Genomic DNA, 18,619 nt, shown 5'->3' with positions numbered 1-18,619 from the left:
CTAATTTTTTACACACATCTTCAAAATGTTTGAAAAAAACCTTGAAAATGGCTTCTTCTTCCTTCTTAAATCCTTTCCGATGGAATGGAGTCTTCGAAACTTGATTGGTATGTCAAAAATCCAATTTGTTTGGATGAAGCGACAAATTTGGATGTTAGGGCATTCAATCGTGAGAAATGTTGGGAGATGAGGTCCAATGACTATTAAGAAAAGAAAAGTTTACTAAATGGACTATTAAGAGACCGCCCAAAACTTAGGGACTATTTAGAAAAAAGTCTCTCTGCCAGGATGCTTTGAGTAACATACAAAGATAGTATTGTGTGAATTTGAATTCATTTTGAGACCTTACAAATCCATTGTACTTGTAAACTGTTTCTTTTGGGTTATCTCTTAGTTTGTGGATTCTGGTTCCAATTTTTTATGTGCTTAATTTCCATAGTGACTAGTGTATTTCTGTCGAACCCGAGTATCACAACTTTGTTAACTTGGCCTTTCAAAATTTTGGTACTATTCAGTTATAGATTTATCTGCCTTGTTTTGTTAATAATCTTTGGTCTGCCTAGGGCATAATCAATCAATGTATAGGGAACTATTTGAGTTATTTTTAGGAATCAGCATTGACAACTATCCATTAGTGCTACTAATATGCATGCAAGGCATTATCCTTCCATAAGTGGGTACAACTCATATAGAGTTGCTAAATATTTTATCTGACAATGGAATTATTTTTCCATTTGATTTCCCCTTTCTAGAGTTCATTGAACTAGATGCCAATATCCTATCTAACTAAATAGAGCATCTCCATTTTCTAGTAAGCAATGGATTTTAATTTAGTCATAACCAATTTCGTATACATTTCCTTCTTGTTATCGGTTCCATTTTGGTATAGTTAAGCTTGTGTTTTTGTACTTCTATATGACACACAAGTTTATTATTTTGTTCTTCTTAAGTTTTACGTAGCTACTAAAAATTAATTGGATAACCTCTAAAAATTTCGAAAGTCATCGTGTTTGCCAAGGCGAAATCATGCTCTTAAATGTTTGGATTGTATAATCAAGTATATGTATACATAGCTATGATGTATCATCACTTCTATGGACCCATTATAATGCTAATGCTTATGTACTATATAATGTACACCATCAATATATTTCTTCAAAGTATTATATTAATGGTATTTTATGCGTAAATGACTTTATAAAATTGTAATTTTCTTATTGTAAACATAGATAATGAATAGCTATGCTATCCATCATTACCTATCATGTAATAATAATCTACAACCGTAAGGTTATTCTTGAGGAGAGTCTAACCACACAACATAGGCTAGTAATTTTAGATGATAATTAAAAGATGAGAGGGGTGAAAATAAGGATACCTAATCATAAGGTGGCGGAATCTAAAATGACAAGAAACCATCTTTCATAAATAAATTGATAAAGGAAGAAATGTGTATCTTAGAGGTAGAGACTACAGTAATGTGGGATGAATAATAAAAAGCGCAAAACGTTTCTTGGGGAATCTATGGAAAAATCACAGATAAAGAAACTTCGAGGTGGAATGATGATATTCAAACAATCACTGGAGAGAAAAAGATTATCTATTACAAGGCTTGACAAATGACTAGATACTAAGAAAACTAAGTAACAATCACGAATGTGATACCACATACCCCATCTTCCACACTTGAACCTATAAAAAGTAGTAGAAGAAGAAAAACTAGCTAAAATATAAAAAAAATGCCAAAAAAGAAGCAAAATGAGTGTTGGTAAATGTAAGGCATGTGATGATATATAACCACTTGAGAACTAAAGAGGGTTTACTTAGCAAAAAAAAGAGAACTAAAGAGGGTGATAAAGATGTCTATAAGTTAAAGAAAAAGTAACAAAATTGCGCCAAATAGCATAAACTTATCAAAATAAAAAAGAGAGATGTCTACAAGATGTCAATAATATGAAAAAGGAAAAATAAAAACTTATGTCATGTTAGACATATTAGAAGATAATATGGTAGTCTTGGTTAAAGATGAAGAGATTGAAAAAAAGTGGTACGTTTATTTGTAGAAATTATTAAACGAAGACCACAAGGGAGGCCTAGGACTAGGAAAAGACGGATGGGAGACCTGGAGAGTAGATGAGAGTTTTAGGATTAAGGTTTTTGCGAAGAAGAAGAAAAAAAATGAAGAAAGAAACCCTGATATGAATTTCTATACTCCCCCTCAAGTTGGTGCATATATATTTTTCATGCCCAACTTGTTAACAATGCTATGAAAAAGTAAATTACCAAGCCCCTTAATAAGGATGTCAACCAACTGATCTTCAGTTTGCACAAATGGAGTACAAATGTGTCCAAACTGCAACTTTTCTTTGATGAAGTGCCTATCTACCTCAATGTGTTTGGTTCTATTATGTTGAATTGGATTATAAGCAATACTAATAGCTGTTTTATTGTCACGATACAAACTCATCGGTCCATGAATAAGAAGGTTCAATTCTGTTACGAGGATTTGAAGCCATAGAAGCTCGCACACCCCATGAGCCATAAATCTAAACTCAACTTCTACACTGGATCTTGCAACCACTGTCTATTTCGTACTTCTCCAAGAAAAGAGATTAACCCCAACAAATGCGCAATACCCAGAGGTGGAACAACGATCTGACACTGATCCTGCCCAATCAGCATCTGCGTAGGCTTCAACACGCAAACTACCACGACAAGCATATGATAAACCTCGTCTAGGAGTAGATTTTACCTTAGGATTCTATAAGTAGCATCTAAATGAGTTGTAGTTGGTACATGCATAAACTAGCTTACCACACTAACTGCATAAGCCATATCTGGACGGGTTAATGTGAGGAAGATAAGCCGGCCCACAAGTCTCTGATATCTCTCAATACCAATGCAGGGCTCACTATTGGACTCACAAAGCCTATGGTTTGACTTAATGGGAGTATCACAAGGCTTACAACCCATCATACCTGTCTCATGAAGGAGATCCATAACATATTTCCGCTGTGAGATGAAAATACCCTTATTTGATCTAGCAACTTCAATCGAGAATACATAAGTAATTCTTTCTCTTCTTGTATAATAGGAATCTCTCCGTGGCCATTATTATTGCCAACTTGTAATTCTTTCTCTTGTATAATAGGAACCTCCCCTTGGCCATCATTACCACTGTTATGACCACCATCATCACCATTGTTATGACCACTATCAACATTGTTAGAGGGAAGAGGAAGAGGATAAGACAACAACTCTTGGGAAAAAATCATCTTTTTACTTTCATTTGTCTCCTCCTGGAGAGATGTGTTTCAAGAGGAATAAAAGGAGGTAGACTCACAAAATGTTACATCCATAGATACAAAATATTTATGAGAAGGGGGATGATAACATTTATAACCCTTTTGATTAGAAGGATACCTAAGAAAGACACATTTGATGGCTTTAGAGTCAAGTTTGGTGTGGTCAGCTCGAGAGACATGAACAAAACACACACACCCAAAGACTTTGGGGGGGAATGAGAAACACCTTATCAAGAGAAGACAAAACCTCAATGGGAATTTTAAATCCCAAGGTACGCGAAGGCATGTGATTAATAAGAAACGTAGCAGCTAAGAGAGCATTTGACCAAAACACTTTCGGTACGTTCATCGTAAATAAGAGAACTCTAGTAACTTCCAATAAATGACGATTTTTTCTCTCAATCATGTCATTTTGTTGAGGAGTACTTGCACAAGTGGTTTGGTGACTGATACCATGCTCAATAAAAAATGAAGCAAGACCATCAACATGTATTCTTCACCATTATTAGATCTAAGGACTTTAATTTTACACAAAATTGTGTTTCAATTATTTTGTGAAAGAGTTTAAACACATAATAAACATCACTTTTAGCTTTGAGTAAATAAACCCAAGTAACATGAGAAAAATCATCCACAAGTGCAACGAAATAATGAAAATCACGTAATGAGGTAATTGGGGATGTCCCCACACATCAGAACGAACAGGAGAAAAATGTAAATTACTGTTGTTACCACTGACAGGATAAGACGCTCGATAATATTTAGCAATTCACACATCTCACACTGAAGATCTGACACAGAAAAAAACAAAATAACTGAGGAAACAAGTGTTTAAACAACAAAAAAGAGGAATGGCCAAGGCGTCTATGCCACTGTAATAACTCCTCAAAACGATGGCCAATCCGAACAGTAAATGAAAGTTTCTAGACTGAGGTAGCAACCCGTAATGGGGGATCCAAAAAATAAAGTTCTCCTTCCTCATGCCCCGTACCAAGCATCCACCTCGTATCCAACTCCTGGAAAACACAATGAAAAGGAAAAAAAATGACACTACAATTTAATGATTTCGTGATATGACTCACAGAAAAATGGTTTAAAGCAAAATTAGGGACATGAAAAACAGATGATATGGTCAAAGATGGATGACCAATAATACTACTCTTGCCAGCTATAGAAGAATAAGAACCATCAACAACTTTTACTTTGTCCCTACCAAAACAAATATGATAAAATGAAAAAAATGAAGACATACTAGGGATATGATCCGATGCCCCTGAATCAATAACCCAAGAGCTGTTAGGAGTGGAAATAGATGCACTGAAGGTCGATGCCGAAATACCTGAGTAAGCGACCATAGATGTAGAAGCCATACAAGGAGGCTCCAATTGAGTCATAAAACGCCGAAAAACCTCAATCTCAACTTGATCATAGGCATTGAGATAAGTGTCGGCAAACCTATCTATATTAGATGGTTTCAAAGTAAGTAGACCTAAGAAAGATTTTATGGAGTGCAAGTGTAAAATGCTAGTAAAATGGTAATAACACCGATAGAGGGGAGGCCAGTGGAGATTGATGATCATGAAATATACAAAATTACCATTTTTATTACCTTGGTAATATTATCCGCTAGGATGGAGGAATTGAGGAGGATATTGTCCATAAGATTAGAGTTGGATGGTTAAAGTGGAACTGTGGTTTTAAGGTGCTATTTGTTGATCGATGCATTCCAATCAAACTAAAAGGAAAATTTTATTAAATGCTAGTGAGACCAGCTGTACTTTATACAGTTGAAGATTAAGCCGTCAAAAGACATGTGCATCAATTGAGCATAGCTGAAATGGGGATGTTAAGATGGATGAGTGAAAACATCTAGGGGAGATAAAATTAGAAATGAACGTATTCGGGAAAATGTAGTAGTGCCGATTGAGATATTTTTGTCATGTGCAATGAATGCCGATTATAACTTCAGTTAGAAAGAATGTGCATGTTCACTTGGAAAAAATTAGATGGAGGAGCAAGATTCTTTCAGCTGACCCAAATTTTTTGGGATAAGACTTGGATGGTATTTATGTCTACTTCCAATATGTGCATCCTTGCTAGTGTCATTAGTTGTACATGGCATTACAGATTTTTTAAATATCAAAATAATAGTCTGCATCTAATATCAATTATGCCCTACATAATTTGAACTTCATATCCATCTTGTTCATTTAACCATGATTTGCCATACGTGGAGCGCACTTCTTCACCAGTTTTGTGTACGTTTTTTGTCTGTGTGTAAAGTTTCTTCCATTTGATAAATGCTATCCATACTTTGTTTTATTAATGGCCAGCAAAGTACCAAGTTGGATTCTATATATGCATTTCTGTTCAATCCAGGGTTCTTCTTGACAATTCTTTAATGCTTAAGGTGCTAGTTTTTCTTAATCTATCTTTTCCCACAGTGGTTGCTTTGATTTTTTGGGTGAGTGAAATAATTGTGCAATATTTCTCTACCTTTTTTTACTAAATAAAGTTGGTCTCTGAATATATCTTTCCTTTCAGGATGAATCTGTTTTAATATGGTTCTCGGGGAAAGAGGAGAAACATCTTAAACTAAGCCATGTGTCCAGAATCATACCTGGGCAGCGCACCGTAAGTTTCTTCTTGTTATGATCTCATGCATTTCTACCATCTTGTAAATTGACAATTTTAGGAGAATCTAGAATGACTGTAGCATATGGTCTCATAACTCATGGAAATTAATACAATTTCATGGAAATGAGGAAAATTTTCATCAAAACTATAACAAATTAGTATATATAAAAAAAAGAAAGGCATGAAAGTACTCACAAGTCATTAAACTATAATAAACAAACATATGGAATGTGGAAATGAAGATCAACATCGTTTCACCACATTCTGACGTAAGTATCTGAGAGTCTGACAACCACAAATAATTATAGTATACATAGAAATGAGAATCACATTAATTACACACACCTTAATTTTACGTGCTTAAATGAATAAGCTATTAAGTACTACATTCATGTATTACTTTATATATATCTCCAACTAATTATAACATGAATGCTTGTATGTACATGCTAATATGCTAAAATACATCTAAGAAAGATGATATATGAGCTACCCTTCCATAACTTCATTTTGACTTCTTTTAAGTTGTGATACAGGTGCTTTCCCATTGCATTATAGTCCGGCTATTGAGTTTTGACATATGCACTTCCCTTCCATAACTTCATTTGGTATCATTATGAGAATCATTGTAATTTTTTGTGTATTTATCTTATTTTCTTTATGTAGTTGTCATCTTGGATTTTAAAATACATGTATTTTCTGTTACATTTCTGTGCTAGCTTTCTAGTAATGATTTTCAATATTTTTATTTTTTCACCTTACTTTTCAGAATGAGACATTTACTGATCATACGCACCTATATTTTCTACAGCAAATTTTTCAGAGGTATCCTCGACCCGAGAAGGAATACCAGTCATTTTCTCTTATATATAATGATGGGTCACTAAACTTGGTAAGCGTTTACTTTAACATGACCAGTCTTATTATTTTTACTAACCTGCTGCTTCAGGTGATTGTTGGATATGTTTTCATTCTAATACACCTTTTTCTCTCTCATTTCTACTACCTGATTTCGTGGAAGTTGCAACTTGCAAGTCTTCCTTACTTTGGTTGTCTCACATTCATGTTCCAGATTTGCAAGGATAAAGATGAAGCTGAGGTTTGGATTGTTGGTCTACAAGCGTTAATTTCACGTGGTCATCACCGGAAATGGAGAACCGAATCAAGAAGCGATGGAGTTTCATCTGAGGCAAATAGTCCTAGAACATACACTCGAAGAAGTTCTCCTTTGAGTTCTCCATTTAGTAGTGGTGATAGCTTGCAAAAGGTGTGTGATTCTTGTTCTGTTATTCTGTTTTGCTCACCGTACAATTAACCATATCAAGTAAAAAAAAAAAACATAAAATCTTTATATTTATTCAGGATGGTGCAAATTCCCTTCGTCTTCATAGTCCATATGACAGCCCCCCTAAGAATGGTTTGGATAAGGCACTGATATTATATGCTGTACCTCCTAAGGGTTTCTTCCCCTCTGATTCTGCTAGTGGCTCTATCCACTCGTTGTCGTCAGGAGGCTCAGATAGCATGAATGGGCACATGAAGGGTATGTCAATGGATGCTTTTCGAGTAAGTCTATCAAGTGCGGTCAGCTCATCAAGTCAAGGATCTGGTCACGATGATGGTGATGCTTTAGGAGATGTTTTCATTTGGGGGGAAGGCACTGGGGATGGTGTTGTGGGTGGTGGTGCCAATAGAGTTAAAAGTTCTTCCAGTACCAAAATGGATTCACTTGTGCCTAAAGCCTTAGAATCTGCAGTCGTACTCGATGTTCAGAATATAGCTTGCGGTGGACGACATGCTGTTTTAGTAACCAAGCAAGGGGAGATTTTCTCTTGGGGGGAGGAATCAGGTGGCAGGCTTGGGCATGGTGTGGATTCCGATGTGTCACATCCAAAACTTATTGATGCTCTTGGAAATACAAACATTGATCTTGTAGCATGTGGAGAGTATCACACCTGTGCCGTGACACTCTCTGGAGACCTATACACATGGGGTGATGGCACTCATAACTTTGGTCTCCTTGGACATGGTAATGGAGTGAGTCACTGGGTCCCAAAAAGGGTGAGTGGGCCTTTGGAAGGCATACATGTGTCATCCATTTCCTGTGGAGCATGGCATACAGCTGTTGTAACCTCTGCTGGGCAGTTGTTTACTTTCGGTGATGGTACTTTTGGGGTTCTGGGCCATGGAGATCAGCGGAGTGTCTCAATACCCAGGGAAGTGGAATCTCTTAAAGGGCTCCGCACTGTGAGAGCAGCTTGTGGTGTTTGGCACACTGCTGCAGTTGTAGAAATCATGGCTGGGACGTCAAGTTCTAGCAATTGCTCTTCGGGGATGCTATTCACGTGGGGAGATGGAGATAAAGGTCGTCTTGGGCATGGAAATAAGGAACCAAAACTTGTGCCTACTCGTGTCGCTGCACTGGTTGAACCAAACTTCCGTCAAGTTGCGTGTGGGTACAGCCTAACTGTTGCGCTTACAACGTCAGGACATGTGTACACAATGGGTAGTCAGGTTTGTGGTCAGCTAGGAAATCCTCAAGCCGATGGTAAACTTCCCACCCGTGTTGAAGGAAACCTACTAAAGAATATTGTGGAGGAAATAGCTTGTGGTGCTTATCATGTTGCAGTTTTAACTTCAAGAAATGAAGTTTACACTTGGGGGAAAGGAGCAAATGGACAGTTAGGTCATGGGGACTCATATGATAAAAATTCCCCATCCTTAGTTGAAGCTTTGAAAGACAAACAAGTCAAAAGTATTGCTTGTGGTACTAATTTTACAACTGCTATATGTCTTCATAAATGGGTATCTGGTATAGATCAATCAATGTGTTCTGGCTGTCGCCTGCCATTTAGTTTCAAAAGAAAAAGGCATAACTGCTACCATTGTGGGCTGGTGTTTTGTCATTCATGCAGCAGTAAAAAGTCTCTTAAGGCTTCTATGGCTCCCAATCCAAAAAAACCATACCGAGTTTGTGATAACTGCTTTGATAAAGTAATGAAGGCCATAGAGACGGATTCTATGTCCCAATTTTCTATGAATAGAAGGGTAAAAATGAATGAAGAATTGGTCGAAAAGGGCGAAAATTTTGATTCTAGATCTCACGTGCAGCTTGCTAGATTTTCTTCTTTGGAATCCTTTAAACAAGTGGAAAGCAGATCATCCAAGAGGAACAAGAAATTAGAATTTAATAGCAGCCGTGTCTCACCGTTTCCCAATGGAAGCTCTCAAAGAGGAACACTTAGTATCTCTAAATCTTTCAATCCTGTATTTGGGTCCTCCAAGAAATTCTTCTCAGCTTCTGTTCCCGGATCAAGAATTGTTTCTCGAGCAACATCACCAATATCAAGACGGACTAGCCCACCTCGTTCAACAACGCCAACACCAACTCTTGGGGGACTCACTTCCCCAAAATTCGTTGTGAGCGATGCTAAAAGGACAAATGACAGCCTGAGCGAAGAGGTTCTTCAATTGAGAGCACAGGTATACATCTCTTTTGTTTTTCATTGAGTCATGACTGATCCACCTTTGGAGCTTAACTCAAATAATTGTATCTGCCTTCTCCTATATCTAGGTTTAATACATGCAAAAGCCTGAAGCACTGAAAACAATATATTTGCTGTTTATTTGATATGAACTAACTTATAGTGCAGAAACAATGGTTAAGCTGTACGATAGAGATGGATTTTTATACCTGATGTAGTTTGGTACACTAGGTTCTCAACATCCATATTAACTCCCAAATTAGAATCTCAAGTGCTTTCTCGGATGGTGCACTGTGGTTTATTATGCTACCCGAGCTCTCTCTAGGTGCCTTTTGGTATATATATATATATATATATATATATATATATATATATATATATATATATATTTTGATAAGTATAGAGATGTTATAAATACCAAAAAGAGAGTACAAAGGAGGCTGAGATAGCCCCCAAACAAGAGAAAGAAAAAGAAGAAAAGAACCACCAAAAAACTACAAGTTACAAGTCAATATTTTAACTAGTGTTGCGTTCCAGGAAAAGATTTTGGAGTCAAACAAAAACTGCCAGACAAGCAGCCGTGGGATAGAAGGTGCTACTGTGGTAAGGTGGTAGAAGTATGTGACTGGTGATACTGCAGAACGGGGATCAAAACCCCACCGTCACCTATTTACCTTTTTATATATATATACACATAAAGACCTGTGATGCACATTTGACCTTGAGAGAATGAATGGACCCTAAACAAGTTGTCCCAATTCCTTAACCATATGTGATTGTCATCATTTGAAGGAAAAATATGATAATTTTCAATATGATTCAATAAGTCAAAAACTAGATGAATTTCCCAATCATTCATTCTGAAGGAAAAATCTCAAGAGACATTGTCATCCTCCCAAATCATGGTATCCCAGCATTCTTAAAGTTGTTTGAGATGTAAGCATCAAGGCATGCTTCCAGGTGAGGTTCATTAGAAATGCCTCGAGTCACAAAAAAGAAATATAAAAAACAGTTGAGTTCTACGGCGCAAAACAGGTGATTTCTGAAAGGTGTACGCCTTAGTGCGAGGTTTGAGTGAGGTGTACACCTTTTATCTGAGGCATCTTCCTCAAACTTTAATTTTTCTGCCTTTTTCCTGTTCTTATATTAATCTTATTTTATGTTTACTTTCCTCTTTCTGTCTTCTTCGTATTTGCTACAAAATTCTTCTCTTCCTTTCCTTTGTTGTTATTGGCATGCAAGGACAATTTAGAAATAAATTTGAATATAAAATAACAGTATATGCAAAGAATTGTGAGTTGTTTTTAGATTAGTCCCGTATTAGTTTGGATCTTTAATGCAAGATCCTTTTACAAGCTGGCAGGTTGCGAATAAAGTTTTATTTTTTATTTTGGTTAAATATAGACTTCCATCAAAACCAAAAGGAAAAATTCAGACCGAGATATTTGGTTTGACTCGGATCCAGATGATGCACTGCGTCATATCTGGATCTGGATTTTTTTTATCCGATTATTATGGCTTATGTTCTGTAAATATGCTTAAAATTGAGGAATCTAACCCATGGTGTGTTTGTGGGCTGCATTTGGATCATAGTCACAGATCCAGGTTATAAGAGGCCTGGTTTGAAGTGGTTTTGGATTTGGATTTATGGGGACCCAACCCATTTCATGCCCTAGAATTATTAAAACATATTTACCTCAACTTATTAAAATTACTAAAGATCCTTCAATTATCATCTAGAATTGTTTTCAACTTCTACTTAAGATAAAACATCAGTTACAATGTAATAATTCAGAACTTACTTTACTGAAAACATATTTTACTAAAAGTAGTTAATTAATTTATGTTGCCTTCACTTAAATGCTCTGAAATCATCATTGTGTTCTTCTCTCACTTTTCATAACAGTTGAAATTGAGAGAGAAGAAAATTAAAATTATTAATTAGCCCTAATTAGGCTATATAAGTATTACATAAGATGAGTAAAGGAAAAGACTAAAACGGACACAGACTTATTTAACACTCCCCCTCAAGTTGGTGCGTGGATATCAACAACACTCATCTTGGACAAGACACCTTCAAAGAAGGTTTTACTAACACCTTTAGTAAGAACATCGCGAGTTGTTGAGATGTAGGAACAAAGGGAGTACAAATCTATCCAGCAACAATCTTTTCTCTAATGAAATGACGATCAACTTCGATATGCTTCGTTTTGTCATGCTGAACCGGATTTGCAGCTATGTTAATAGCTGATTTATTATCGCAATATAGCAAGAAAGGGACCGGCACAGGAAGACATAAATCAGCTAGTAAGATCTTGAGCCACAACAACTCACACACTCCAAGTGCCATAGCTCTGTATTCTGACTCAGCACTCGACCGAGAAACTACATCTTACTTCTTACTGCGCCAAATTACCAAGTTATCACCAACTTTAGTAAAATACTAAGAAGTATACCGTCTATCAGTCACTGAACCAACATAATTTGCATCTGTCCATGCCTCAACGCGAAGATGACCATGATTATTGAATAAATACCTTGACCAGGACATCCCTTAAGGTATCTAAGAATACGATAAACAGTAGTAAGATGAGATGTTTTCGAGGCGAGTGCATAAACTGACTTACAACACTAACAACATAGGCAATGTCAGGGCGAGTCATAGACAAGTAGATCAATTTGCCCACAAGATGTTGATACTGGCCAATATCCGACACACTCCCCCTCAGAATTAGCCAACTAGTGATTCTGCTCAATAAGAGTATCAACTGGATGAGATCCAAGCTGACCAGAGTCACTGAGTAGATCAATGACATACTTACGCTGAGAAATAAATATACCGGAATGGGACCGCACAACCTCAATACCAAGAAAATAGTGAAGATGCCCAAGATTCTAAATTTCAAATTGACGTCTTAAGTAAGTTTTTACCTTGATAAGGTCAGTGTCATCATCTCCAATAAGAACAATATTATCCACATACACAATCAAAGCAACAATTTTGCCTTGGGAGTGACGCAAAAACAAAGTGTGATCAACAGAACTCTGATGGAATCCAAACTGATGCATGACCTTAGTGAAGCGTTCAGACCAAGCACGAGGAGACTACTCAGTCCATAAAGAGCCTTATTAGATTGATTACTACTACTAAGCTGAAAAGCAGAATGGGTGCTAGGTGAACCAGGAACGTCCAAGAGATACAAGCCATTCACTTCACGTCCAGTGCCAATCGTCCTCTTCGACCCCAGATCCTGAAAGACACAATGAGATGGATAAAAGATTACACTACAATTCAAATTTTTGGTAAGACTACTAACAGAGATAAGATTAGTAGTAAGTTGAGGAACATACAGTATATTAGTTAAGAATAAATAAGATGTAATAGGAAAATGATCTCGACCAGCTATAGAAGACAAGGAACCATCAGCTAGGCGAACCTTGCGATGTCTAGAACAAACATTATAGGTTTTAAATAGGGAAGACGTATCGGTCATGTTATCTGAGGCACCAGAATCAATGGTCTATAGTGAGGAAGTGGTGGAAACATTATGTACAGATGCAAAGGTATCTAAGTGAGCGAAGGTAGGGACTGGCTGAAATGAAATCTCCATCTGATTGAAGAATTTCCTAAACTTGTCAAGCTCGTCTTGGGATAAAGATACTAAATCCGAGGAGGAGATAATAGTTGAAGGAGGTGCTAGATCATTCGTCGGTTGAGAAACTACATGAGCTGAAGATCATTGAGACTATTGATGATGCTGATTAGGACGACCATGAAGTGCATAACAACGAGCCTTCATGTGACCCAATTTTCCACAATGATCACACTTGTGTCGCTGACGAGTAGACAGAGACCCATTGGAGGGTTGTGGAGAAGGTAGGCGAGCAAGCATAGCAAAGTGGCCTCCTAAAGACTGAGGTAGGATAGCTGCGCGATGACTCTCATCAGTCAAGACATAAGAATATGCAGTCTGTAGGAACGGAAAAAGATCCATACCCAATAAGTGAACTCTCGTATACTCAAACTCATCCTGGAGACCAGTTAGAAACTGAAAAAACTCGATTCTTATCCAGAATCGACGCATATAATGTTTCATCAAACGGGTCCTTCCAGGCGTAGGACGAGGAATAGAAGGTCAACACTTCCCACCGAGCACGTAGCTGTGATATATTGGTAGTAACTGAATAGTCACCTTGCGAAAAACAAGTGATTTCACGCTCTAAGTTAAAAATCAGGACGTTGTTTCGACGTTGCGAGTAAATGCTCTTTGTGGAATCCCATATTTATTTTGCTGTCGAAGAGAACATAAAATCAGCCGCAATGTGTGGTTGCATAGAAGTAACCAGCCAAGACTTGACCATAGAATCATTAGCAAACCAATGGGAATAAGAGGTGTCCGTCTGTGCAGGTTGTTTGTCTGCCCCCGTGAGGTAATCGATTTTTCCTTTTTCACCAATGAACATTTCAACCGATCGTGCCCAAAGAAGATAATTAGGGCCATCTAATTTTACGGTAGTAATTTGAAGTTCTGGAAAGTCGGTGGAGTGAGAAGGAAAACCACTTGATTCATTACTATTGCCAGTGATCGAGGAAGATGACGTCTCAGAAGCCATCAAAAAATCTGTGTACTTTGGTTTGAAGAGAGTTAAAATAAGACGAGGGGACGTCTTGCAAGGAGAAAATGATCGCAGCACCCTAAAGGTGACAATGCACGATCGTGAGAGATGTGAAAAAATTGATCAAACACAGCTATGGGTGACCTGAGTAATCATTATCGCAATTGAGTAAAAAAACAAGAAGTAATACTGCTTTGAGAACCTCCTAGAATAGCACCCTATTGTGATCAAAAGCCTCTGTAGATGTTCAACACTGTCGCCACCCTCATATAACAACCTATTGTGATCGAAAATAAAAAAACGGCCAATTTCTGTGATTGCAGGCCTAAGACTAGCAATATGCTATGTCGCAAAGGGTCACAACAGCTACCTTAGGTGTCGCCTAGTCAAAAAACAGCAATCTGCTGTATCGCAAGAGCCCAAAACAGAACCTGCTGTGTCGTAACTGCTCCAAGCAGCCACCTTGAGTGTCCACAATAAAAAACGACAGCAACTGTTGTGTCGCAAGGGGCCAAAAAATACAATCTGCTGTGTCACCAGGCTCCAAACAGCCACCTTGATGTCCCTGCTAAAAACCGACAGCAACTGCTGGGTCGCAAGGGTCCAAAACACTCAATCTCTGTGCCGCAAGACTTGATCTTCAACAAAACAGCGCCTTGCTGTTATCGCCAGCCCTAGACAACAGCATTGCTGTGAGTACAGCCTGATCGCAGGCTCCAAACAGTCCTCAACTCCCTATCGCATGATGTGATTAGGGTGTATGGAGACAAAAAACCCAAGTAGGGGTGATATGTATTGAAGACGAGAGGTGTGGAGGTTGATTTAAGGAAGAGGAAGGTGATAGAGTTTGTAGCAGAAGAAGGAGTGGGAGACGATGGAGGTAGAGAGAGCTTGGCTCTGATACCAAGTTGAAATTGAGAGAGAAGAAAATTAAAATTATTAATTTGCCCTAATTAGGCTATATAAGTTTTACATAAGATGAGTAGAGGAAAAGATTAAAAAGGACACAGACTTATTTAACAATAACCCTTCATTCTTTTCTTGGTGTGGGTATCTGGTCTGCGCATCTATGGACATTTAGCACATTATGTTGAAACTCTACTGCACCATTATGATGGTTATCATGGCTCTTTGTCTTAGTAAAAATATCTACAACTGATCCTCTAACCTAAAACAAGGGGGGATATCCCTTTTGTTATCTCATACTTGATGAAGTTAGAATTTACTTCATTGATCTAAGTCTTCTATTGGTACTTCGGATTAGATGCAATGTAGACATTGCCGTGAATTTAATTCCACCACGAAATTTATCTCTCATTTCGGCTCTCATAAATGTCTGCTCACATGATACTCAATGCTTTAGATCTGTTCGGTTATCATATAGAAAAGAAGAAAGAGATGAGAGTCGTATGGAAAAATATTTCTATATTTTTTTTTGTTATAGGTAAGCTGGATCTGGAACCTATGTCCTCAATGTTGCACTGAAATTCATCAACCATCTGAGCTATGCCCCCTGCCCCCCATCCCCACTAGAAGGAAAAAAAAAAGTCTATATTTAATACAGCACTTGTTTCAATCTCATAAGGTGATAGTTTCTCTGGCTAGAACATCCTTGATCATAAGTCACAACAGAGGGAAAAAAAGTTATCTATGCAAACTGAAGTATCTCATGGACAATAATTTCATACAACATAGTAGAAGTGTGATGCATGATTTGAGAATAATTTTGGTCTATTCAAAGCCTTATGTATTAGGGAATGATAGAAGCTCTCATTTATTTAGAATTTTGGACTCCGTATACCTATAAAATGGCTTTCTATGGTGTATTGAATCTTAGAAAATTAAGGCCACGTGTGTTATATTTTATCTTGGAAACTAAATTTTGCTTCTCATAACAAACGCAACTTCAATTTCCTCAATCTGGTATCATATTCGGCACTTTGCATGCTTTTTGAGTGGTGTCTGATCAACCTTATTTGTAGGTGGAAAACCTCACTCGTAAAGCCCAACTTCAAGAAGTTGAGTTGGAAAGAACCACCAAACAGCTGAAAGAGGCAATGGCAATTGCAGGTGAAGAGGCGGCAAGATGCAAGGCAGCGAAGGAAGTGATTAGGTCTCTTACCGCTCAAGTAAGATGAATGAATATTTTGGTAACTTACCATTTTGGCACACAATTATTGTTTAGAAATCAATTTTCGAAAGGCCTTTTAGGAAATTTTATATATTGTAATTCATTATTTAAATAAAACATTATCAATTTGAGAGGGAGAGACTTGGGTACATGTCCTTCGTTGCAATTAAGTGACATGGTAGTTATTAAATTTAAGCAACATGAGGAATGATTTATATTGTCTTTTAAAATTAGTGCGCAACAATCACCATGACAGCTTGGTAATTTCAAACTATCATATTATAGCATTTATTGTAAGCTTATAGTATAGGCATGGTTATGTAAACTAGATAGACTGAAATAAAATGCCAGAACAATATTTGATTCTGGTTTGATCATTTTCCTAGACAACTCCAATTATTATTACAATTCTTATGTTTTATTTACTGATTTTTTTTTCATGTCTTCTTGTTTGGATTTTTAATAGTTGAAGGACATGGCTGAAAAGTTACCTGTTGGGGCATCACGGAACAGTAGTAAACCACTTTCATATGCATCCTTTAGTTCCAGTCCTGTGTCAGATGCTTCTGCACCGGCCATTGACCGAATGAGCAGTCCAATGATGTCCCATGATACAGATTTAAATGGATCAAATAGTCTGGTAGTTTTGAATGGATCAACCACAACTGGTAACCGTAATTCAAATCACAATAGACTGGGCCTTTCCGAAGCAGCAAGCACTAGGAATGGGAGCAAAACGACAGAAGGGGAATTCAATCAAGAGGCTGAATGGGTTGAGCAAGATGAACCTGGTGTTTATATAACACTTTCATCTTTGCCTGGAGGCATTAAGGATCTTAAGCGAGTCCGCTTCAGGTATGTACTATCCATTTTCACTTTTTTCTGTGGCATATGCTGAGTCTGATATTAGACAGTTAACTAGGTTGGAGTATCCTTGATTGTTGTTTAATTGAACCATATTTTCGATAATCTGTAAATCAATGGAAGAAAACAAGTTTGCATTGCTTTCACTTTGAAAGAAAATGAGATCTCATACTGCCATAAACCAAAGCTATGAAATAAAATGGGGTGTCTAGGGGTGGGGGACAACCATCCTTTTCTTTGACCCCGCCCCCCCCCCCCCCCCCCCCCCCCGCCCCCCTTCTCCCTCCTCTCGACAAGCTCTGCAATCTGAAGAAGTTGGAAATTCGACAATTTTTTATCGTTATTTTTATTCTAACAATACTCTTATCAAATGGAAGAAAAGAAGTTTGCATTGCTTTCTCTTTCAAAGAAAATGAGATCTCCTACTGCCATAAACCGCAACTATGAAATAAAATGGGGTGGGGATAACTGGTCTTTTCTTCCATCACCACCTCTCTCTCGAAATAAAACAAAACAATAACAACAAAATTTTATTATTCTAACAATACTCTTATCAAGTCTTATACAGAACTCTCCCCCCCCCCCCCCCCCCACACAAATTTTTTTTTTTTTTTTTTTTTTTTAAATGGCATTTTTTCTTTCCACTCTTACTAAGCCTAGCACATGATCTCTAATCTCCTAGGAGCTCATAAATAATGTAAAGAAAATCTGATATTTCATAAAAATCTATTTAAGATTTTTTTAATCTTTTATTGTGGCAATATAAGCTCTCTCAGGAAAAAAAAAGAGGTAACAATGGTGCTTTAATTTCTACAATATTTGAATGCAGTCGGAAGCGGTTTACTCAGAAACATGCAGAAAAATGGTGGGAAGAGAACCGTGCAAGAGTTTACGAGCATTATAATGTGCGTGCAGCTGACAAGTCTAGTGTCCGATTTGGGAGTGAGGACTTGGCTCATTGACACAAATAATCTGTAAATCAAATGCTATTTTTAGGATTTCATGTCTCGATCATGTGGAAAGCTCATGCTAATGAATCTTGACATGGCTTTTGTTGAAGTGAAAGTCTGGTCTGGTATAAGAGGGAGATAGTAGTCTTGGTTTTCTTTTTCTTTTATAAAGTTTGGAAAGTAGAGTGGGTTGAAGGTGAGGAATGTAAATTCTTAATAGGTTGCTGGCTTTAATTGACAGCAGCTGCCTTATAAGTTCATAAGCAAATGCAATAGCAAAATTTCCTCTTGATGTATATTGATTTTTATTTAATTGTTTAATTTCCAAGTTTCGCTGATTATCAGACCTTCATTCTTGTGTGTCCTGGACGTATCAGGACATACATTACTTCAGTTACGATGACTGAACCCCCCCCACCATTGCTTTTCAAATTCAAAATACACAAAATTTACCTTGGCTTTAAGTAGTTCTGCCAAACACGTGCCTGAGAGTTAATTTTGTTTTTGTTTTCAAGAGATGCTAGTGGTCGTCATGGTTTAAAGTTTCGTTCCTTTTAAAATGTCATCTTGGTCCAGTATCTTGGTTTTAAACCAGATTTGAATGGAATGACGAGAGCGCCTTTGATTCGG

At 37.3% G+C, this 18,619-nt stretch overlaps 1 protein-coding gene across 3 annotated transcripts in view; it reads left to right on the top strand.

Annotated features, from left to right (window-relative positions):
• LOC147396980 (PH, RCC1 and FYVE domains-containing protein 1-like) overlaps positions 1-18,285 on the top strand; it is a 32,037-nt gene extending 13,752 nt beyond the window's left edge. For 2 of the 3 annotated variants that reach the window (XM_086452336.1, XM_086452337.1), the window contains exons 4-10: positions 5,850-5,939; positions 6,754-6,834; positions 7,015-7,209; positions 7,305-9,425; positions 16,027-16,173; positions 16,642-17,030; positions 17,869-18,285. In XM_086452336.1, the coding sequence (XP_086308462.1) occupies positions 5,850-5,939; positions 6,754-6,834; positions 7,015-7,209; positions 7,305-9,425; positions 16,027-16,173; positions 16,642-17,030; positions 17,869-18,001 (3,156 nt within the window). In that variant the 3' untranslated portion in view covers positions 18,002-18,285. The remainder of the gene's footprint in view (positions 1-5,849; positions 5,940-6,753; positions 6,835-7,014; positions 7,210-7,304; positions 9,426-16,026; positions 16,174-16,641; positions 17,031-17,868) is intronic. The other variant, XM_086452338.1, reaches the window with a different exon arrangement.
• Positions 18,286-18,619: the final 334 nt, after the last annotated feature.

This window comes from Akebia trifoliata, chromosome 8, assembly GCF_017979445.1.
Source record: "Akebia trifoliata isolate Shusen 1 chromosome 8, ASM1797944v1, whole genome shotgun sequence".
Lineage (NCBI taxonomy): Eukaryota > Viridiplantae > Streptophyta > Magnoliopsida > Ranunculales > Lardizabalaceae > Akebia > Akebia trifoliata.
This window is presented reverse-complemented; position numbering and strand designations above follow the sequence as displayed.